The sequence below is a fragment of the Haliaeetus leucocephalus genome, unplaced genomic scaffold (genome assembly GCF_000737465.1).
Source record: "Haliaeetus leucocephalus isolate CR32 unplaced genomic scaffold, Haliaeetus_leucocephalus-4.0 Scaffold395, whole genome shotgun sequence".
NCBI lineage: Eukaryota > Metazoa > Chordata > Aves > Accipitriformes > Accipitridae > Haliaeetus > Haliaeetus leucocephalus.
Window position 1 is genome coordinate 5,655,539 of NW_010972831.1, and position 22,537 is coordinate 5,678,075.

At 49.4% G+C, this 22,537-nt stretch overlaps 1 protein-coding gene across 1 annotated transcript in view; it reads left to right on the top strand.

Moving 5' to 3' along the window:
* Positions 1-15,564, top strand: part of RPH3AL (rabphilin 3A-like (without C2 domains)) — a 31,926-nt gene extending 16,362 nt beyond the window's left edge. The window contains exons 5-8 of the mRNA XM_010573750.1: positions 900-1,074; positions 7,883-7,996; positions 8,470-8,652; positions 15,530-15,564. Of these exons, the coding sequence (XP_010572052.1) occupies positions 900-1,074; positions 7,883-7,996; positions 8,470-8,652; positions 15,530-15,564 (507 nt within the window). The remainder of the gene's footprint in view (positions 1-899; positions 1,075-7,882; positions 7,997-8,469; positions 8,653-15,529) is intronic.
* Positions 15,565-22,537: the final 6,973 nt, after the last annotated feature.

Genomic DNA, 22,537 nt, shown 5'->3' on the forward strand with positions numbered 1-22,537 from the left:
ATTACAGTTTAGCGCTCACAGTCTGTTTCCTGCTGCAGTTTCAGGTTATTTGAATGTCGTTCTTCTTGTTCTGGGGTTTTCAAGCACACTCGTTAAATGATCTGGCTTAGCCTGAATTGCTCTGTGAAATGAACGCCAAGGTTGTGCCGTTCGGTACGGCACAAGGCAGCGTTTCTGCTATCCTGGCATTGTCACTTGCATCCCCCAGCTGCTGCCAGTCTCTGACTATGTCAGAAGCAAAGCAACCCAGGCTGAGGGACTTGGCCTGGGAGGAGAGACTTGTCAGGACTTGCTGCCACTCCAGACAGTGCAAGACTTGCTTTAGTCTAAGCAGAGCATGTGCTTGGGGCTGTTGCCACCCATGGAATGTGCCTGCTCTCTCCAGGAAGCTTTTCTTTGTGCATTCCCAATGGGAAAGCAACAGATGCAGAATCTGAATTGCCTGCTGCTTAGGGCAGGCCAGGAAACTTCATCCCGATATCCTTGTAGTAAGCCTGGGAACCTGTGTTTGACTCAAGCACAGCATCAGAGAAACATCTAGTCTCGACCCAGAGAATGTAAGAAGCTCTGTGGTTTGCACTATCACGCTCTGCTCCTCATTCAGTCTGTGCCTGTTGCTCATTCAAATTTGTGATTGTTTTAGTGGTGGAAGAAGGACCGTGGTGAAGCTGGGCTGATAAGTTGTGGGGAGGAATTTGGGATGCTGTGGTAGTTGCAGAGTGCAGGGGAACCATTGGGCTCTGTGAGCTGGAAGGTTTGACCCCCCCTGTGTTTGAGTGGGGTCAAGGTCGCTCAGAGTGAGTGGCTGGGCCGAACTTGGTGGGAAGCTCATTTGGTGCTGGCTGTGCTCTCTTGCTGTAAAAAAACCAGGCTTAAGGTGTTGTGCCTCTGTCTAACAGGTTTGGAAGAGGTCTGGTGCATGGTTCTACAAAGGGCTGCCCAAGTACATCATGCCTTTGAAGAGCAGCAGCAAATCCAGTGAGCTACACTCGCAGCCTTGGCAAAGTGAGCCAGCCATGCCAGAGGCAGAGAGCGTCGGGACCAGCCGATCCTTCACCTGGGCCAGGGGAAAAGGTTGGTTGTCTGCTTCTTGCCCAGGAAGCAGGTAGGGAGAAGGAACTGGCTTCTACTGTTGCTAGCAGGATTCAGCTAATAGGGGAGAGGCCTGTGTTAGAGGTGAGGGGGCACAAGATGTGGTGTGTTTCCCATGTGGGCAGTGTTGGATTTTTCATGCTATGGTGTGTTTTTCAGATTTCACTGTTATTTAAGTGCACATTGGTGGCCCAGACTAGCCCCAGTCCTCCTGGACTCCCTGTCCTTCAGTCCACCCTTGCTTTCCTCCATTCCTTGCAGCCCCCACTGTTTTGCTGGGACTGCCAAGGGAGGGACGAACCGTGAAGCAGGCACCTGTCTGCAGTCGCAGCCCAAAGAGCTCCTCCTGCTGAACTACATAGGATGGTGCCACTGATGGACATCGTTGTGCAGCCAAGGCTGACAAAAGGCTGGTCTCATTCCCTCCCTCCTTGGGGCTGCTTGCTTCTTGCTTCTGCTGCCCTACAGAGCACCGTTGGACAGATACTTCAAGTCACTTTGAGCTGGGTTAGAAATTACACTGCCAACATCTCCCTGGGGTCTTCGTAGGGCCTGGAGCAAGTGGGCAGAGATATGCTTCTACAGTCAGTGGGCAGGAGTGAGCTGATGCTGGCTGTGTCCTTTTGTGCCTGACCCCCTGAGCAGGTGAGACTGGCAAAGGGTGAAGCTCCTTCCCCAGGCCTTGGGGAGAGGGCTGAGGTTTGCAGCATGGAGAGCTCAAGGCTGAGTTTTTCTTTTAATGTGTCTTGGAGAAGCTGTTGATTAACTTAGCCCTGTGCAGGGCTGGGGCCAGACCACTGACAAGCCTGAATATTTATTAGCTTCAGCACTCACGTCCCTGTTCTTTGAGGTAGTCCTTGATTGAAGTAGACCTTTGTGTCACAAGCGGCATCTTGGATCGCTGCCGTGTCGGATCCCATTCACAGCGCTGCCCTGTAGGGCTTTTTTCCCCCCTCTCTTCTATCTGCCCACCCTGTCGTTGCTCATATGCCCACTCCAGTGCTGTGTCTAGAGCCATCTGGGGGGAAGCAGCAGCTCAGCATTGAGGAGCTGGGCACTCAGGGTCATTAGCACAGCAGTAGATGGATGCTGCAGAATTAAAGCTGCTGCCAGTCTGCTTTGATTTCTCTTCATTTCTTTCTGCTGTGGATTAGCAGAACTGTCTGGCCTCTCTCACCTTCTGTCTTTTGCTATTAGATCCCTTCAATTGGAGAAGACCTCTTAAGTGTACCAGCAGCATACACTCTTCCACATCAAGATAAATCTTATCAGTAGTGCAGGGGGAAATAACCTTTTAATAAAGAGGGCTCAGGAGAGTTGAGTTTACAAGCCTTCTCTTCAGGGCCCAGCTAGGAAAGCACTCCCAGCCCTACTGTAACTTTTGTAATTAAAGACAAATTAGATCAACATTAGATCGTTGTGCTTCCCTCCAGGAGACGCTTGGAAGGAGTTGTCTTAGCAAATGAACTGATTGATGAGGTATTTTCTGTTCACATGATACAGAAAACATTACGAGTCAAAGATGTTGAGCCCAGACCTAGGCTGCTTTTTAGTTCAGCTTTGTAGTTGAGTTTTGTTTTGGGAGAAGGCTTCCCCATAAATACTGGCAGGAACAGCGAAGGAGCAGGTGGAGGACAGCAAAGTGGCCTTTGGTAAGCTTTGATGTGGGTGGTGAGCTGCCTTTCTCCCTGTGCCCTGATTTTTGGCTGGCTGCTGTTTTATGGGTTGGATAATATTAATTTATGGGTTTATTTTCTGGTACTTTCTTTCCTTGTTGCCTTTCTCTGTTAGGCCGCCTGTCCTCTGGACAGCTTTCAATGGTCACTGTGGGCTATAATTAATCTCTGAAGCTGGGAACTTGTACATCTCACCCCTCTGTTTGACCCTTTTTACCTGCCAGCGCTGGGACTTCTGCTGTTCGTCATGCAAAACCTCTGCAACGTGCAGGGCAGCTGCCTTCCGCTGTGGAGATGATGTAGCTGTGATACTGCCAGCGTCAATCTGCCACTGGGCCTGGACTGAGCTTTACGAGGCCGTGGCTGACAAGGCAGCCTGCCTTACCTCCGTCTGGCTGATAGTGTTTGTCAGCTCACACCTCGCACGCCCTCATCTGAACACATCCTTTCGGCACTGAGTAAAGCCCTGTTGCTTGGTTGGCAGGATGTTCTCGGGAACGAGCTCTGGCATTTAACATGCCTGACTCCAACAGGCTGCGCTTGGTGGGGTTTCCATTATCTTGGCCAGTCATGTCTAACCCCACTGCTTGCCTCCTGAGGTGCTGAAGGAGCCGTCTCTCGGCCATTAAGGGATTCAAGTCAGGTGGGACCAGCGCAGGTGCATCAATGTCCCGGCACAGTCCCTGTGTGAAGAGCCTGGGAGAAAGTGAGCCGCGGTTGTCCTTTTGGCAACCAGGAGCTGCCTTTCAGCAGGGATGGGACAAACCTCAAGTGTCCCTTTTCCCCCCTCAAAAGGAAGGGATCAGTGCCAGCCCCTGGGTACTGGCTGCTCCTGCTGCAGGAGGCTGGGAAGGCAGCGGGACCGAGGGACTGCAGGGACGTGCCTCTTGAAAGAAAAGCCAAACCCACCAGGAAGAAGTTTTATTTTTACACACCCATTATTTCTCTCGCGCTCACTGACACTGGATTTGCCGTTGCCTTTAGTTTTTCTGTAATAAACAAGCAGTTGCCATGGGAACCCTGCTATTAGTTAAGGCACAAATGTATTGTCATGGGGAGAATAGCAGTAATATTTCTTGTGCTGGGGAACAGCTCTGCTCCATGTGGTGGAATGTGGGTGGGTTTCTGCACTGGGTCAGGCAGGACAGGGCCGTCAGGGGGTGGGGAGTAATAAGCAGCAGGGCTTTCCTTCTTCCGAACTCTGAGTTCTGCAGAAAAAAATGTAAAGCATCTGTGTGGAAAAAAAGAAGTGTGATCCCTGAGCTATTGCACTGTTTGGCATGAGGGCTGCGTGCTGCTCTGCTTGGTCTCCGGCGGTTTCTCCTGTTGCAATGTGCTCTAGTCCTGTTGCCATGCAATGCAATGTGCTGGCGCAGGAGCAGCGGCTGGGCAGGGGGATGCAGCGGGTTTGTCCGGTGTCTGTGTGCTGGAGGCTAAATCCCCGAGTGCTGGGGCACATCAAGCGCTTTTCAGGCCACTGAGAGGGTCATCCAACTTCTCTACAAGTTTGGGCAGTGCTGAAGCTGCACGTGTGCTGCTTCTGTGAAAGGGAGAGCAGTTGGGTCCAGTACCCTCCTCCTGCTTGAAGAGGTCTCTGCAACTGCGGGCAGCACTGGGCATGATCTAGCATAGGACCTGCACTCAGTGAGACACTTGGGTTGTAATAAAACTCTTCATCTCTGACCCTCCTACCCACAGTGATCGAGAGCTATCGGCCTCTCTCCAGCCACTCTCCGGAGGTCGTGTTTGCAAAGGCTGATGATACAGTGCTGCAGGGGAGCTGTGTGCTCGAGGGCTCATGCTTAGCCCGCTCATCCAGCGCGTCTTGGCTGTGCTGGGCACGTGTGGCTGTTCGGAGCTGTTGCTGCAGGGTGCCCATGCGTGCTTTTTCTGTGGTTTTGGCAGCTGCAAGAAGCGCCAGGCTTTGTGTGTGCAGGGACTGAGCTCTGCGCTGCAATAAGCAGTGGGAGGGAATGTGGCTGGCTCTTTCCATCACAGGTGTGCCTGTGCCAGGTGCACGCATTTAATATTGGAGCTCAACCCCAGCCAAGTGCTCCTTTCCCCTTGGCCTGAGCACAGCCTTCCCTCATCCTCTGCTGCTGGGGTTAAGTGCAGCCCGGCAGCCCTCCACCATTCCATTTGGCTCTCCGTGCCACGGGGCTCCGGTACCTCTGGCTTGGAGGTTGAACCACATGTCGGAGGGATTGTGGGCTCTGGCAGCAGCCACGGGGGTTCAGACCCTCGATGAGTGACCCATTCCCTGTGGGAATACTGCTTTTCTTGCAAGTTTTGTCTCGGCATATTTTCTTATGAGCTTTTTTTCAGTCAGCTGGAGATTGAGAGGGATAAATCTGTTACATTCTCTGAAAATACAGCTGTCCAACGACTCTTATTGATATATCAGCAACTGCTGGAACACCAGATTTACGACTTCTGGGCTCTGGAAGGTGCCAGCAGAAGGTCTGGGAGCTTTGGGAGAAAAATTACCTTAAAGGGAAACATTGCTGCAGTGGGTAAAATACACTCTTATTGGCAGCAGAGGAAATGAGAGCAGACAGGGCTGCTCCTGTGGTGCAAGTGCCTTTGTGTCATTAATATTTTCCTCTTCTTGTGCTGGTCCTCTCTGAACTGCTGAGTGGCAGAAGGGAAGGCAGCTAAAGTCACCTCCACTGATTCACTGGGGCCTTCTCCAAATAAATCCTGACTTCCAGCATTTTTAAAGGATTCATGGAGGAAGGAGCTGTTATAAAGCGATGGATTTTATGAATCCAGGAGGCCAAGAAAGAATGATGACCAAGTAGGACAGGAGTGCATTTTCTGAGGGAATTGGGCAATGGGTGAGTCAGAATGATTCTCACAGCTGAGATTTGGATTTCATAGCAAAAAAACCCCATACTGGTATGTATGGGTTGTTATTAACAGTATTTATATATAGTCCCCCACCATTCCCTGGGAGCTTTGAGGAAGTAGTGAAGCTGTCTTTAAGACAGCAAAGCCCCAAGCCAAACCTTTGCTTTGAGAACTCTTAGCCAGAAGTGCAGCCCCCCTGCTTGTAATGGGGCTTCACTCTCTGCCTGGCTCAGCTCCACAGTCTCTTTCCCTGGGGGTGAGAGGTCCCATTTCTGATGGTGCCAGGAGGGGAAGGCTGCGGGGGCAGTGAGGAGGGGGCCTGGCAGCCTGCCCCCTGCGCAGCACTTCCCAGCAGCACGGAATGCGTGGGGAGCTGCCCGCCAGGGCAACTTCAATAACACTTTGCAATAACACTGGCAGCCAGCTTTAATATCCTCAGAGATGTTAACTCCAGAAAAGCGCTATTTTAGGTATTAATTCTTTTTTTTTTTTTTAATAAAATACTTTGTGTACTACAGATCGCTGCCTGAATACAGGAGCGGCTGCAGAGGTCCTTGGCAGAAATGTTTGACAGCTTGTGCTTGCCTGTGCAAAGGGAGGGATACCCGTCCTCCTGCCCTTGGGCAGCGTTAAAGGGTTTGTACCTCTGTGAATTGTGTGTAGTGAATTCTAGGGCTGATACAGAGACATGAACTGACAGCTCTCTTTGCTACGCCACAGCTGTCACGTTGTACCACTGCACCCACATCCCTCCTGCAGCTGGCAGCACCGTGAGGTTGGGCACTACGAGTAACATGGCACGGGGGCAAACTGGTTTGTTCAGCAGCAGAATGGGGAACTCATTTCTCATGTGAATGTGAGCTTATAAATACATACTGATGAATATAATATAAAGAAATAGTTGGGGCTTCGTTTTTCTACAGTAGAGGCTGTAGGTTGCAGTGTTGCCTACTTTGTCCCACATGAGCCGATGTTGTACTTTCTACTCAGAATTGTGACCCAGTCTTTGAAGTGGCTTCTGAGCTGCCAGGAGAGCTGGTACCTGCCTTGGTTGGATGGAGAAATGCTGTAGGTGCAACCCCTCGAACAAAAGACAGTTGTTTTCCTGTTACCTTCCTCCTCAGACCCATCATTTCTGTTCTGAGATCAGGCCATTACAAAAACCTAGGAGTTGGAAAAACACCTTTCTCATTTTACCCAGCGCAGCTGGCAGTTGAGTTATCTTTTTACACCGGTATAGGCAGGAGAGGTGCTTGCATAATTGCATGGAAAAGTGGAAACAACCTGCCAATTTGGCAAGTTGTGTCTGGCAAAATGAGGCTCCTTCAGCTCTTGTGGAAACTATGGAGAGTGGAAAGCAGCAGGATTAGGGCCAGGATTCAGGGCGGGGGGGAAAGAAGGAAAAGAAAGTGGCCTTGAAGTGGGGGAACAGTCTCCTTGAGGAAGAGGAGCGACTCTTGCCTTTTAAGCCTTGGGGGCATAGGAGTAATATAGTTCTGGGCAGTGTGCTGGTAGGGATGAGTGCTGAACGGACGATGAGCTAAGAAGTCATGTAATCGCTGCAGGGTCTTTTATTTGATATGCTCAGTAGTATCTGGTGTTTTCCTCATAGATCCTGAGCCTCCACAGAGGCCCTGCTGCACTTGAAATGTGGCTTGGAGAAAGGCAGGCCCTGGCCCCACATTACTCAAACATGGATGCTCTTCTGGTGCAGCCAGGACCCCTCCACCTGCAGCTGAGCACAGGAGCCAGCCTTGTGCCCAGTCCAGCCCTTAGCGTTTTACTCCAGTGTGGGAGACAGCAAACATCAGGAGGAGGGGACTCACTGGCGTGCCAGCACGGGGGTCAGCAGGAGCAGAGCACAACTTCCAGACCAGCCACGCTGCAGGGCTCTTGGCTTTGTAGCAGGTAGCTTTGGGCAGCAAAGCACAGCACAGGAGCAGTGTGGTCCCCATGGTTCCAGACCAGTTTAGGAGAGAAGCACTGGTGGGGTGTGCATCTGCTTCAGGTGCTGGCAGCACCGGAGTGCGTATGGCAGAGTTATAAATCATTTGTAAAAAGTAAAAGCACATCATGTTTGAGAGGAAGAGTGAACAGCTGTGGGGGAACTGCAGGTAGGGCTCCTTTTGGAGAGGAAGAACGTGATCAGCAAGTCAGCATTTGTTCATGTTTTATTTGGATCCATCTGGCACCCTCTTTGGTAAGTGTTATGAACATTGTGAATAACTGTCTCTCTCCTCTCCTCGCCCCGATCTTTTCTGCAGTGGTTTCTAGTGACAGTGAGAGCGACTCGGAGTTCAGTTCCTCCAGCCTGGATGACAAGCCCTTACCTGTGGGGTTAAAAGGCTCACAAGGCAGAAAGCACCGAGCAGGACTGGGTGAGGAGTTCCTGTCCCTTGTGGCTGGAGGGTGGGAAGTGTAAAGCGCTTGAATGTTTGGGTCTTGATACTGTGGGTTTTGGCTCAGCCGCTTGCCTGCCCTGTGCCGCTGCAGCCCACTGGCTGTAGTGGTGCCAGGTGAGGATCTGATCCTTTCTCACTGGAATAGGATTAATGGGTCAAACAGGTGGTGGGTCACTCCATTGCCTGCAGCCTTTCAGGGTCTGCCCTTGCAGCTGAGAGCTGCTTCTGGCCGCATGGCAGCACGTCTCCAGCCAGCTCCTCGCTCCTGACTTCATAGTACTGGAATCACTGGTGCTGTTTTAGGAATGGAGTACGGGAACTGGGTTTTGACCCTGCTCCTGAGGGTGCCTGGCTGGGAGCGGGGAGGCTGCTGCTCTCTTAGGACCTGGCCCAGCATCTGCACCCACTTCTCCATCCCACAGCAGCATCTGTCTGTTGTGTCTCTGCAGCACCCATCGGGGAAGCCGGCCAGGCCATGGGCAGGGCACTGGGAAGCACCCACTCCCCTACCCTCTCAGGGAGCCGCAGCAGCCTGGGCAGTGAGCAGGGGGCTGCCCTCAGTGCCATGGAGAGCTGCCAGAGCGACCAGCCAGCGGACGGGCGCGACAGCGATGTTGGCAACAGAGTCCCTGGTAAGCTGAACCTCCTCTCTGGGCAGATCCATGCTTTTGGGGCTGACTTCCCTCGAAGCACAGCCTTCTCAGAGGCACACCTGGCAAAGCTGCAGCTCAGGATCACCTTTCCCTGCTGCTTTTCTCATGGCAGATGCTGTCACAGCATTACAGCTCACTCCTTCCCTCTTCCCTGCGTGCAGAATGTATTCTGCAATATGAGTAATCGTCTGGGGTGGGAGCTGCCTACACCCACCTCCGAGAGCAGCCGTAGCCAGGGTCTGTCCCCCTGCAAAGGCCCAGAGCTCCTGCCTGCCCTGCAGAGGCAGCAGAAAAGATTGAGCTTTTACCGAAGCAAGGCAGAAGTCCGGCAGCTTTATGAGACTGAATAAAAATTTTCCTAATGTTAGATGGCTCTTAAAGCCATGCATGGCTCTTCCCAGAACTCTGCAGTGCAAAAAAAGACACTTTTTCCCCCTCAACAACCTTGGAACAATTAAGTGACTGTGAGAGCAGAGGCTGCTATCACATCTGATCTGGAGCAGCTGAGAGATGCAAATGTGTTCTCTCTGCGGTTCCTGCTAATCTATTCAATAACCCCTTAAGTTATCATTTAGCACTGCTCCCTCCAGAGCGTTCCTGCCGCCCTGTAAACTGCCACTCCTTTTGTTCCTGAGCCTGTTTTGTGTTGTGCATGTTGAGGCGTAAATTGGATTAGAGAGAGCAGGTTTATCCTTTAGTGCAACATGGAGTCATAGTCCCCCTCCCCACGCTTCCCGCTAGAAATAGCCAGCATAAAATTGTTTCTCTGCTCTTCCCTCCCTCCCCAAGTTTCAAGGATTTGCAGTTTCCTTTAATTTTAGTTTTCGCAAAGCAAATTAGATGACTGATACTTCTGCTCTGTCCGTCCTCTCTCTGGATTATAGTGCTGCCCCGGACTGGGTGCTTTATTTTAAGCCCCTGTTGGCTGTGGCATTAGAGACAGCTGATTCCTGTTGTGTGTTGGCTCTGCTGCCTGCCGGAGGGGAGCAGCAGGTTGTCCTGCAGGATTGAAGCGGGTGATGGTGGATAGCAGGTGTGATCCCTTGGGTGCTTTTTCTGCTGGTGCTGCATGACCGTGATGAAGTCTGGATGGGTGCACACCTGGATGGTGTGTTTGTACAGCGCTTAGCACTTCAGAGCTTTCCTGCCAGCTGTTTAAACTAACTGCCGCCTGGTCATGACAGTGCAAGCAATATCTGAGAAGCAAAAAATGCCTTTTTCCTGCTAAAAAATTCATGTGCAAAGCTTGGGTCAATGCTTTCCAGTGGGATCTCTCCTTGATAGGTACGGGAGAGCTAAAACTGACAGGCATCATGGACATATCTTAAAAAAATGAAAACTATAGCAATCTCATGAGCCCAGTTAAAATAGTCCCTGAGATGTAGAGAGAATCCTGCTAAGGAAAAGGTTAAGCCAGGTTGGCTGACTAGAGAATATCTGTAAAGATCTTTATTATCTCTGGGGTCATTTATTTCCCAGTCTTCCTGCAGAAGGGACTGCTTTGTTCAGACGTGGTGCGTGCAGCAGCAGGAGGGCTCTGCGGCCCCCAGAGCTGGGGGAGGGAGGCAGGGAGACAGCAGTGAGTATTTCTGCTCACGTGTGCCGGGAGGGGGGAATGAAACCGGTGGTGGTTGCAGTCGGCAGGCACGGGCTTTGGGAACTGATGGAGGGTGGCAGCAGGCAGGGTTCTCTTTGTCACGTCACGTCAGGGAACTAGCCACCAGCCAAGCGTCCTCCTGGGCTGGGGAGCTGCTATGGGCTCTCAGGGAGTTAGGTGACACTACAGCTGTGGCTCTGTGACCCCAAGAGGTGGCAGGATGGGCTATAGAGCAGCTGGCCTTTCTTCAGGCCTGTCCTGTGCCAGCGTTACGCCTTTCTGCAGTGTGGGTGCTGGTGAGGTAGGGCAGCATCAGAGACTCTACCAAAGGTCTCTGCAAGGAGGCGAAGGTGGAACCTGAGCATGCTGTGGGAGGCACGCGATGTGCCCGTGTTGTGTTTGCCATGGCTGTATGCTCTGTCCCGCAGTGTGGGTCGTTGTCAGCACTTCAGGGTGGGGAGGACAGAGGGAAAGTGAGTCTGTTTTACCCTCCGATGTGTTTGGGATGTGGTCTTGCCTCTGTGCAGCAAGTGAGCAGCAGGGGTAAATATGGTCGGCATTTGTTTACTCTGAGAGCACTTAACATGCCCAGCTGGAGAGATGCTGCAGTGATGTTATCTGTGCAGCAAACTATTGGCAATCACAATCCATTACACATGAATTTAGTAATCAGCATTATGTGGCGATAGGACTCGTGTGGCCTTGTGTTCTATGCGGCTCTGTAGCAGGTGGTTTGAGCAGATCAGACATCCAGGAGGCTGCAATACTGAATGCCCCCATGCTTTGCCAGCAGCCTGGCAAGAGCAGAAAATAAAGAGCAAAACCAGCGCTGTAGTCCCCTAGGAAGTGTCCTGCTCTGCAGAGGGGTTCGTTCGCATGCTCTGGGATGCTGGAAGTCTGGGGCGTGCAAATACTGGGAGCCTCGGGGCAGGTAGCAGAGCCTCTCCCCATCTTTAGATCAGAGCTTCGTCTGTCTGTGAGAGGCTTTTCGTCATGGGTCCCTCTGGATGCCACTGTTTGCCAAAAAGCAGAGTCTGCTCTTGCTGTTCGTCTCTTTAAAGAGAGGTGGAGGTGATGGGTGCTGTATGTCAAGATTGGGAAAACTCTTCACTGCATCTCCCTGCCTGCGGGACAGTCCCTGTGCTCTGCTCTGACCCAAAAGCAGAGCAAGGGGCAAAGATCCTTTCTCATTTAAATTGCTGATCCTCAGCTGCAGAATGGGGACATTAAAGGGAGATTTTGCTATAGCTTTTCTGAAAGGGTCTGCAACTTTATAACACTGTGTTGGGAGCAATTTTTACTTCATATTAACACCTCAGGTGTTGTTCTACCAGTGGCTTTCTTTTCACTTCTTTTTCTCACCTCTGCTCTAATTCTGCTCTCAAGTGTGGCTTTGCAGAACACTTTAGCATCCTTAAATCCCAGGCCACAGCCAGAACAGGGAATTAGGGAGTGGTACTGCAAATGCTGCTGGTCTCATAGTCCTTAGCTGTTTAAGCCTGAAGGCCTAGATGACAGTATGGTCCTGCAGCCAGGGGAAAACAAGGAGCTATTAAGAAGAGTTTGTAGGTTTCCAGTGTGTTGCTCTGGCTCTGGCTGGGGTTTGGTGAGGCAGATAATGAAGCCTGGGGTTTGTCATAAAATGACTCATTGTCAGAGCTGCATTGGGATTTAGGCAACCTCAACCCATGAGCCAAGGTTTCAGAAGAGTGGTGAGTTGAGAGGCTGCCAATTTTATTTATTTATTTTTTTACCACCTGCTTTCAAACCCTTTCGAAAAACATCATTTTCTGAGGGTCTGGTGTTTCTTCTTCTGAAGCTCCAGTTCCTGGAGGTGCCCACTCTGACGTGATAGCTGTTAAGAGGAAGACCATGTGCTGGTTTTCCTGAAGAATGTTTTATCCTAAAGGGGATGAAATTTGCACACAGGAAGGAAGCACAATCTTTCTTTTTCCCCTTGTTTGCCCCTGGCTAGGGAGGTGACTTGCCTTGTTCTGGCTGTAGAGCTGATGTGTGTTAAGAAGTGCCTCAGTTAACAATGAGCAAAATCCTCACTACTGTTAATGATGACATTTGTATTAAAGAAAGGGAAAATTAAACAGAATTAAACAAAGAAATCATCAATATCTTCCAGTGGTTTTCATTAACTCATGGAGAGCTTTTAATGGAGATATCTTTGAGCTTGGACCTGGCTGCTGCAGGGGGTAAATTAAGAGCAAAAGGCATCTCTCCTCAGATCAGTAGCAAGTTCTACTTTGCTAGGTCCCAGTTAATGGGGTCCTCAGTGTCTTCTGAGGAATGGGTCTATGTTGTTTGGTATTCTGTGGGTCATCTGAACAACTTGCTGGTAGGGAATGGTGAGTGAGCTTGGCATGGGCTCTGGGTCTGGAGAAGGCTCTAAGTTGTGGTTAAAAGAGGAGGTTTGAGAAACAGCCACAAGATAAGCTAATGAATGAGTAGCATACATCTGAGTGCAAATCACAGTCTTCTCACCTCTGCTTGTTTGCCAACGTGTTGTCTAAATCATTAATACTTAAAGAGCAGTACGGCAGCTGGCAGTTAAACAGAGCTGTGTTAAACCCTGGTGTTGCTGAGTCTGGGAGCTGAGACAATGATGGCAGTGCCTGGTGGGGTATAAGAAACGTCGTGGCTTGCAATCACAGGGTGAGACTGGCTGGAAGGACCTCCAGAGGTCAGCTGGTCCAGCCTGGACCCTTTTCCCAGGGTGCTGAAGCTGCAGCTTCTGGGTACCTCCCTTCGGGTGCTTGCTTTTTAGCTGTCATGCTGGGAAAGGCTGAGCAGAGCTGAGAAAAGGGCCTGGAGCTGAGAGAGATGGGCAGGAAGTGCTGCTTCCAGGTCTCTTAATCTGGGGAGATTTATGCCCTGTCTTTCAGGAATTGACTGGATTTAGAAATGAGGTGGTGTCACTCCCTCTGTGGCTCAGTGCCTCCCCAGCTGGGGTAGGCATCAACTTTTGCTCATAAATATGCAAGCTGTTAATACATAAGACAGGAAGAGCCATTCTGCATTATTTTCATGGCAGGAAATTCTCAGGGCATCTCTGAAGTGAAAGCATTAACTTCTTTTTTTTCTTCCCTTCTGTTTCTCAGATATCTGTTTTGCTCCCTCAGGGACAATGAGGAGGTAACATTTTGCTTCAGTGGGTCTAACTACTCCATTCCATGTAGGAAAAAAAATTATCCTAACTGTAATTAGGCTCTGAACGGGATAGTAATTTCTTTGATGACTTTCTTCATGGCAGTCTTTGGGGAGTTGACTTTTGTTTTTCCTGCGCTTGGTGAGAAAGTTGCTTAAATGTTTTCAGGCTGCTCGCTCCCTCATCCATGTGAGCTACAGCCAAACAATGTAGTCTTCCTGGGCTGGCTTTGCAACAGGGTGAAATAGGTGGGCAGCTGCGCGAGGGAGCTGTGCTCGCAACCCCTGCTCTTCCTCCCTCTGCCTTCAGCCTCTGCCTGCACTGAGGACATAGGGTAGGAAGGAAGCAGGGGTCAGATGTGGAGAGACCCTCACCTACACCCAGCCTCTCCCCTCCAAGCCTCTGCCTTCTGCACTGGCTGCCGCATCAATCTTTGCGCACCACTGTTTGCCTCCCTTTGCTTAAAGCTTACTGCTGTGGGATTGAGTTTTCCTGCTGCCAAGGAGCACGAGTTGTGCCTCTTTCACAAAGTGAAAAAATTGAAATGTGCCTTCATGGCTGAGCAGCTTTGAGCTGTCTCTGCCTCCTTGTGTTGGTACTGCAGAGCACCGAATGGTCCTGCTGTATTTATAAATAAAACATGTCTTTGGGTAGTGACAGCATTAGGAAATGGTTCAAGGTTTGCATTCTAGATACAATGGATTTGTAAATATGAACCTCAGAAGAAGCATATGCCCCCTTCCATGTTTTAAGGAATTAAAATATTTTCATCCTAAAGTGGTAGAACCGAAACGTTTTCAAGTCTTTTAAGTCCACCTTGAAGTTAAGTGAATAAAGGCTCGAGTAGCTAAAAAATAAATTACTTTTGCTATTTCTGTAATTCTTTATGGAGTTTTAAATTGAAGACTTTTTCCTTGAAAATAGAGGAATGACAAAGACTCATTCTCTTGCCTCTTTCACTCAATATATCTGGAAACAAGTCTGCTGCTGAAGATGAAACTCCTATTTTTGTGCCTTCTTTCACATTGCAGAGGTCTGTGCTTTGGTCTTTGATCAAACAGCCTGTCTGGCCTCCTGCCTCCACATCCTTAGACTTATTCTCTGCCCTTTGCAATACGTTTACTCTTTGCACTTCCAACTTTCTATTCAGCATTTTGCACAAAGCACTGAGGGTAATAGTTGATGTCATCTTTCAAAACGAAGCATAAAGGAGAGAGCATGGGAAGTCAGTAATATAGAAGTTAAAAGTGTGGATTTGGAGTCTTTGTAAACACATTGAGACGTTTTATGGCTCGGGAGGTTATCTTTCAACTGGGATTTTGGCCAGTAGCTGGTGGGAGGAATTTGCAGGACTCCCCGTGCCTTGAACATTTCACATGAATGCAGCAACTGGAAACATCCCCTGTCCTTTCTCCAGGCGTCAACATAACTTGTGTCCCGTTCAGTTCAGAGAAGGGGGAGAGAAGTTAGTACTGACCCACCGCTGCCTTAGATCACGTTGCCAGCCCCACATTTCGCCCCATGTGCTGGAAGCAGCGCATCCCAGCAGACCCTCAGTTTTGCCAGGGGCTGCTGAAGCGATTAGCTCAGGTTCGTTTAGTTGACATGAGCCAGAGTGCCTTCTGCAGCAGAGCATCGCTGTCCTGCACCCGTCCCCAGCCATGGGCAAGGACTACATTCTGCCGTGGCTCCTGTCCATGGCCCTGGCACGTGGAGGGCAGAAGGGTCACGTGGAGGACCTGCTCTGTGGCACATAGATGCTGTCACCTGGGTTGGAAACCTCTGAGAGCTGAGACTTGGCTTTCTGTCTGACTTTGCCCTTTGAGGGAAGCATGTACCAGAGGACTAGTTTTAGCAGTACAACTCCTTCTTTCTCCTTCTTTCCCCATTTCTTTCCCCTGTCTTTTCTTTCTTTAATAAAGTTTAATGGGCCCTGACTGCTGACAGACTGTGGAGTAATGATGCATAGACATTCTCTTCATTATTATTTTTAGGAAGCTCTTAAAATGGCACTGAGCATGTAAAAGCAACATAAAATAACTGTCAGGTCTCTCCCCTTCACTGCTTTCCAAACAAAACTTTTGTCTTTATGTATTTTGAAGGCAAACGGTGTGTCCACACCAGAACACAATGCTGACAGAGGTGAAGATGGAGCTGCTTTGCCTGGATCCAATGCGTGTCCCTTGCCCACTCCTGTAGACCTCACTCCAGACAACGACTGCTGCTGGTGGTGACTTTATGATGGTGGCTCTTGCACAGACCTTAGCAACATGATGGCACCTGGGAAAGCACCTGCCTGTCCTCCCTGCCTCACTGACTTGGTTTATGGTTTGGTCTGTTTTCCCCTTCTACTGACTGACATGCACTTCAGGGTGCTGCTCGGAGAAGGATGCTGTGCTGTGCAGTGCTGCCGTGGGGTCCAGACCCGTGTTTGTTGGAAGGGGTACACAAAGTGCTCACTCGAGCTGAAGAAATGTATGCTGCCTCCACTGTTCCTGGCTTGCCAAGCCCAGCCTCGGGTTCAGCTCCTGGCCTCGCAGTCCTGGCTTTGCAGTCTTCAGGAGAAAGAGAAATTCGCTCCTATCTCCCTGAAATAGGGTGTGAGGAGACTGTAGCCCTTCTACTGCTTCTCAGCCCAGGGGTGAATTTTCCTCTGTGAACCCCAAGGGTGAGACTGGGGCTCCGGTTTGCACTTGAGTCCTACGGGCCCGGGGTGTCACCCCTTGTGTTTCTTGTCATTGTTGTTCTGGTTTGAGTTAGTATGAGTTTGGCAGCAGCATCCTGAATCAGCTGCTGAAGTTGTGCTCCTGTTCACTTCCACTGAGGTCGCTGTCTGCTCAGGGAGGTGCTTCAGTTAGTAAAGAAACGCTCAAAGAAGTTTGCTATGAATTTTCTGGTCCTCCTGGCTGTGCACTGGCCTGTGTGCCCTGTGGTGAGGGTGATGCTTCAGCAGTGGGATCATGGGTGGTGTGTATGTGCTGCAGCTCCTGGTTGGAGAACACCCACCACCCCATGGCCCAGCTGCCTGCCTTTGCGTACCCAAATTGGATAAAAGCTTTCAAATTACTTTATCTTGGTGAGCTCTGCAGATTCTCCTCCCACATGCACACCTTGTCATCTCTTGCGTGAGCAAGGGCCTTTGTTTTACCTTTTCCTGCAAGTCTTGAGCATCTGGCTGGCTGTGATGGTGTCATCATGAGTCAGGCTGTAGAAAGCTGTGTGCCCTGGTCCTGTTTATTCTTTCGGATGGACAATTTCCCTCCAAGGCCTGACAGATGAGAAAAATCAAATTACCTGACATCTCTAGAGCAATTAGATGTTTGAAGGCCTGAATAAAACCCACACTAGGCAAGTAGGAGTCTGTGTATTTTATTAAATGCTTCGGATCTGACCTGTCTTTTGCTGAAGAAACAAAGAATTCCAAAAAGTTCCCTCTGAAATCATGGATTTAAAGGCAATTTGTGCCTATTAATATTAGCCTTTTCCCTCGGTTATTACTCTTCTGTTCTTTGCTGCTGGGCACTTTGTGTGCATGTAGTATATGCTCTTACAAATGGCTGCAGTATGAAGATAAATGAGATTGGGTGCTGGAACACTCTAACAGGAGATTGGAAATCAATCCTTGACTTTCTTTCTAAATGAACGTAGTCCAACAGAGGACCATTCCCTGCTTTTCCAGCTAACTTGCTATGGCAGGTTGCTGGGAAAATCCTTCCAGCTCTTCCTCTGTGATCTGTTTCTGCCCTTTTAAAAATTAAAACAAAACCTTTGGATGATGTGGGCTCTTTGAGATGGCATAAAGAGAAACCACTGAACGTGGGCTTCACAACATCGGTGTTGAAGAGAGCAAGGGATGAGGTTGTTCTCCACTGAGGGATGCTTTATGTCATGGTCTGTTTAAACCTGGCCATTGAGACTTGACCAGCTGTATCTCTGAAAGAGGTAATGCCAAAATTATTAGCTATTTCTGAAAAAGTAAATCCAAGTCAGCTTTTGCTGAAATGCTGGTATGATTTCAGAGCTGAAGTCGTGCTGTTTCTTCTGAGAGCTTGTAGGGTCTTCAATTTCAGAAGTGTTTTGCCACCAAAAAAGTCCTGTCTTGCCTTGGAGCTTTTCCCAGTCCTACTGAGGCTGTTCTGCTTGTGCTGTCGTTACTGCAATGCCTCAGACAGCCTAGCCTGCCAGCCTAAGTTAATTCTATAGAAGAAGGAGAAGGAAAAAGACACTTTTAAATTGACTCAATTTTCTTTAAACTTGTTACTCTCATCAAAAACTCTAGACTGAGTTGGAAAGAGTTTTTAAAATTGAGCATGTCATTTCTAACTCTTCTTGTGTTTCTTGTGCTTCGCTTCTGGGCAGTGCAGGCAGGTCATCGAGTTTTCACCCCCACTCTTGCTTCCCGCAGCCGTTTACCACACTGTGGGTTGCCGGCTCTGCACAGGTACCTGGTAATCCTTGCTGGCTTACTGTGCCACTTTGAGGCATGAGTTTCACTTTTAACTGAGACTAGGTTTTATAAAACACTCTCAGAGATAAATTTGGGACTGCTCTTGTACCATTGAGACTGGAAACCTTTCTTTCTTACCTCTATATTTTACCTCCATGGAGTAGTTCCACCTGAGTTCAAACTGGAACTGTTCAGTCATCTATGGAAGGACTCCTCTTGGGTCAAGGGAAGGATCCAACCCAGGAGAATGTGATCTAGCCACATTTGAATGTGATAGAGGAACATCCACAGTTCTGTGCACATATTTTCTATTAAAGACCACTTTTCCCTTTGTTGTGTCTCTCTTGGTTGTGTTTTGTAGCTTTTGTTGGAATATTATCCTAAACTTGTACCCGTTGACTGCCTTTTGAGTTGGTTCAAGGTGGGCAACAAGGGCTCAGTGAATAGTGCTCGGTCTGCTCTTGTCCTTGGTGTTTCTTTTATTATTTTGTTGTTCTTGTCTCCATCCCTTACAGCTTTTATGTAGTGTTTTACTACTGCAAACAATAAAGTTTTGGCTCAGTAACAATTGCTTGCCATTCTTGAAACAGTAAAAAGTTTTTTTCCATTCCCAGGTTGTGGATATTCTCCAAATCCTTGGGCTGGCTCCAGCGAGGAAAGAAAATAATCCAGCCAGTGGAATGGTGATTCACATGGCTGGAGCATAATTGAATTCTGCACTCGAAAGTCATCTTTTGTCTTGCTCCTCTTTGGTATGTCTTGCTGGTGATGGCAGGGGGCACAGGTCTGCTCTTCAGCCCCTCCATGAAGGTTTTCCATGTTGTAACCACTAAGCCTAAAGCAGCACCGATTGTCATTCTGTCAAGTGCTGTCCCCACAGCCTCCCAAGGCTCATCACTTGCTGCGGTTTGAGGGTCAGGGTCCATTTAGCTTTGCCTACAGAGAAGCGTCTCTGCATTGTTCGCTGAACGTGTGCAGCCCTGGCTGCTCTGTGTTCCCTTCCACTTGGCATTCAGCTTCAAGGTTTCAAATGGCTTTTTAATCTGTTTTTGCTTTTCCTATTTTAAAAGCACCTCGATAATTGCTGTTGGGATTGTTTTGCTGGGGAGCTGCCATTAGTCCAAGGATGGAGCGTGTCAAGGACTAACCACCTCTTACGTTGTTCCTTCCCCGCTCTGCTTGCCATGACAACAACCAGTATATGGGAAAGACGACTGGGGGATCTCTCTGAGTCAAAAACACTGGCCATGAATTGTCAAGTTTCCACATTTGGTTTTTACAGCTATAGTTTGAGGGGAAAGGGAATGCTTTCTCTGTGGGAGCCATGCATAGTAGTTCAACGTAGCTGAAGCAAATGAGCTACCAGCTGGTGTTGAGACAATGTGTTTCTGGCCATTACTGAATTGGACAGCAAAGGCCCTGGACTATCAGCTGGAGTGCTTTGACAGTGACACAGAATGGCAGATAACCTCTGCAGATGCCTGAAGTTCATTTGTAAAATAAAACTTAGCAGCAGTTGCTCTTCTCTCCTTCCTACCCCTCCCAGAAGATGTTTCCTTCCAGGGAAGAGGGCTGGTGGCAGCGATGTCTCACCAGCCTACCTCTCCTATTTCTTCCTGCCACCACTCCCATCACTTTGTTCCCCTGCGCGATGAAGACTGCTCTTCCAATCTTAATACCTTGTTTCCACAGGTGGGTGTGATTGATGGAGAGTTCAGGGAAGTTTTTTTGAAGGGCCAATGCTGCAATCAAATAATGAGACTTTCAGCAGGCACAAGATGGCAGGTGATGGGTAAGCATCATGTGGAAAACTTTTATCTTGAGCTGCTCATTCAAATTCCCTCCTGACCATTGCCTCTTTTTAGCAGTATATTCAGGTAGCGCTAGAAATGCCTGCGATGCTCGAGAGGCACGAGCTGAAGATCTTGCCATGTAGCTCCGTAGCGGTGCAGACGGGAACACAATGCGTGCTGCCTGCCAGTGACGTGTGGCAGCGCACACCGGCAGCCATGCACATCCTCGTACACCCCTGCCCTGCACCTTTCTCCCCGCAGAAATGTTCCTCTCCTTATCTGCATAGCAAAAACATGAAAGGAGACAGCCCAGCCCCACGGTTGGTGTAACACGCTGCTGCTGGCCTGTGCCCCGTTGTTGAGCGGTCCCTGGAGACGCCCACGCAGCATCCAAGGGTGTTGCTCTGATCACTGCCTGGGAGCTGCATCTTTGAGGGACAAATTCAAATCCCCTCAAGTAGGAGGGCTGTACACATCTATCTCTGTGCTTTGCAGAGGTTCTGTGGGTTTGTTTGAAGGTATCTGTTGCATTTCTTTTTCCTTCCACTGATTTCTGTCTGGCAGTGGAAACTGTTTGTAAAATCTTGGAGAGATTATTGCTCTTGTTTTCCCTGTCTGGAATGAGTGGCTCTACATGGTGTATTCTTATTTTGCCAGGAAGGATGGATTGTGGTTTTAAAGTATTTTTGTTGGGGACTGTATCAGTTTAACAGCAACTATTGTGCTCTGAGCCCTCTCTCAAACCCCAGCTAGATACCATTTCCTACCAGGTGCTTCCCTATTATTCTGTAGTTGACCGAATGCAGCAAACAAGTATCACCGCCTCCCCTTCTCATCAACTCTCCTACCAGCCTAATCACTGTAAGTGGTTATTATCTGGAGCTGGAGACTTGCTGCTAATCAGGGCCTTATCAGGGCCATCTGGGCAAGGGGTGCTGGCACAGACACCTTCCCCCTCCTGAGCGGGACTGACTTCTGCTTTCACAGGTAGCTCTGACTAATTATCACAGGACTGTGGCTGCTTTTAATTATTTGCAATTATACACCTCCCCTCCAGCTGTTTTGTCCCGTCCCATCAGAGTAACCCATTGTGTGGAGCAGCTACCTTCTGGGCTTGGTTTTTGGGGCTGGATTTGGGAGCTGGGTGGAGAGATCACATCTCCTAGACTGGTCCTTGCTTTGCAATGCTGTGCTGCTTTGTAGTGACAACCCTGCACAGCGTCCCCCAGCTCAGCTGCTGACTCTGTGCTGGATATTTCTGAGGCTCATTCACCCCCAAAAGAGTCCCCAGACTGATACATACCCAGCCCCTGGATGGGGACAGCAGCTGAATCACTGAGAGCGGCTAAGCCCAGCATTATTTATTTTTCTGCTGGTGAAGCCAAGCTCAAGAGACCAAGAAAATCTCAGTGAACAGCTGAGCCCCGCTGCGGGAGAGCAGGGGGCAGGTTCTGGGCCATGGGTGAGCAATCGTCAAGCCGCTGATGGGACAGACCTTCATCTTCAAATGATACTCATGCAAAATTAAACTCCTCCAAGCAATCACACCATGGCCATTAAAATGGTGCCTCGGAGGACAGAAAAATAAACTGAGAAACACAAATTAGGGATATAAATCTTTCTGGCTATGTCTGGGAGGTACCTGTTTAATTAGCATCATTGAGCAGCCTTGATGTAATAAGTGCTAAGTAGGAAACTTGCCAAATTTTCCCTGTTTTGATAGCAGGTGACTTGTGTTCTGTTTGAATTTCCACCCTGTGATTGTTTTTCTGTACTTCCCAGAGTTGCTGTGTTGTCTGCAGCATGAGGAATTAGCTGTTGTCACCTGGGCTAATCAGATGCCACTGCACCAGGGAGGAGCTGCCTGCACCGTCCTGCCTGAGCCCTCTGCGGTCATGGACGTCTTTGCATCTAAGGCCTAAGGGATTGCAAAGCTATTTCAACAAAGTATTGTGCGGTGGAGTTAATGTGTTTAATCATGTTTTTTGGTTCCTGTCCTTCCAGAGCACAGAGGTCACTTGCCACGTGGAAATCTTAAAAGAAGGGCTCTCCTCCCTGCTGTGTTGGAGGAGGGCCGGGGAGGGAGAACAAGCTCCGTTCCCTGCAGAGGACTCAGCCACGTGGCTGGGATACAAATCCAGCCCCTCTCCAAGGGGTTTAACGCGAGGGTTGCCCCATGTCGGGTTGCAGAGAGCTGCTCACGCGTCTCTGCACTGCTTCTAGTGCTGCCTCGGTGAGCCGGGACCCCTGGTGCAAGGTACTGAGCCTGCACAGAGCCACACACGTTGGTCCTGCGTTAGGGATAATCCTCAGTGCACAGAGGAGCCTTCTGCCCTGTGTGCCCCGTTTTGCACAGCTCTGCTGTGGGCTTTGGGGATTTATTCGTGTGATGAATAAGAATATCTCTGCGAGGATTTGGGTTAGCAAGTTACCAAGCCTTTGTTTCTGTATCACCCCTGTGTATTCCAGCACTCTGATGCTAATTAGTACCACTGTAACATGAATCTTTTTAACACTGATAATGCTTGTGAGTTATTGGATGCTTGGCCTGGACCTGCCTGGGAATTGCAGGCGAGATGTCCAGAGGTGCTGCCGTCTCCCAGGCATCGCCTTGCCAGGTTTGCATCCTACCTGTATTCACTCTGGCAGCCTCTGTATCATGCTATTTACCAGATCACAGTTACTGACCTGTCACTGTGGGAGACGGTGGGATTAGGATGATGGAGTGGTTGGAGAGGATAAACAATAATGATGCTACATCGGCGCAGCCCAAACAATGCTTTTCTCTTTCATGTTTTCTTTTTCTGTCAGTCTGCCATTCAAGTGTAATAAGATCAGTGCAGATAATTTGTGTATTCATACAAAACATA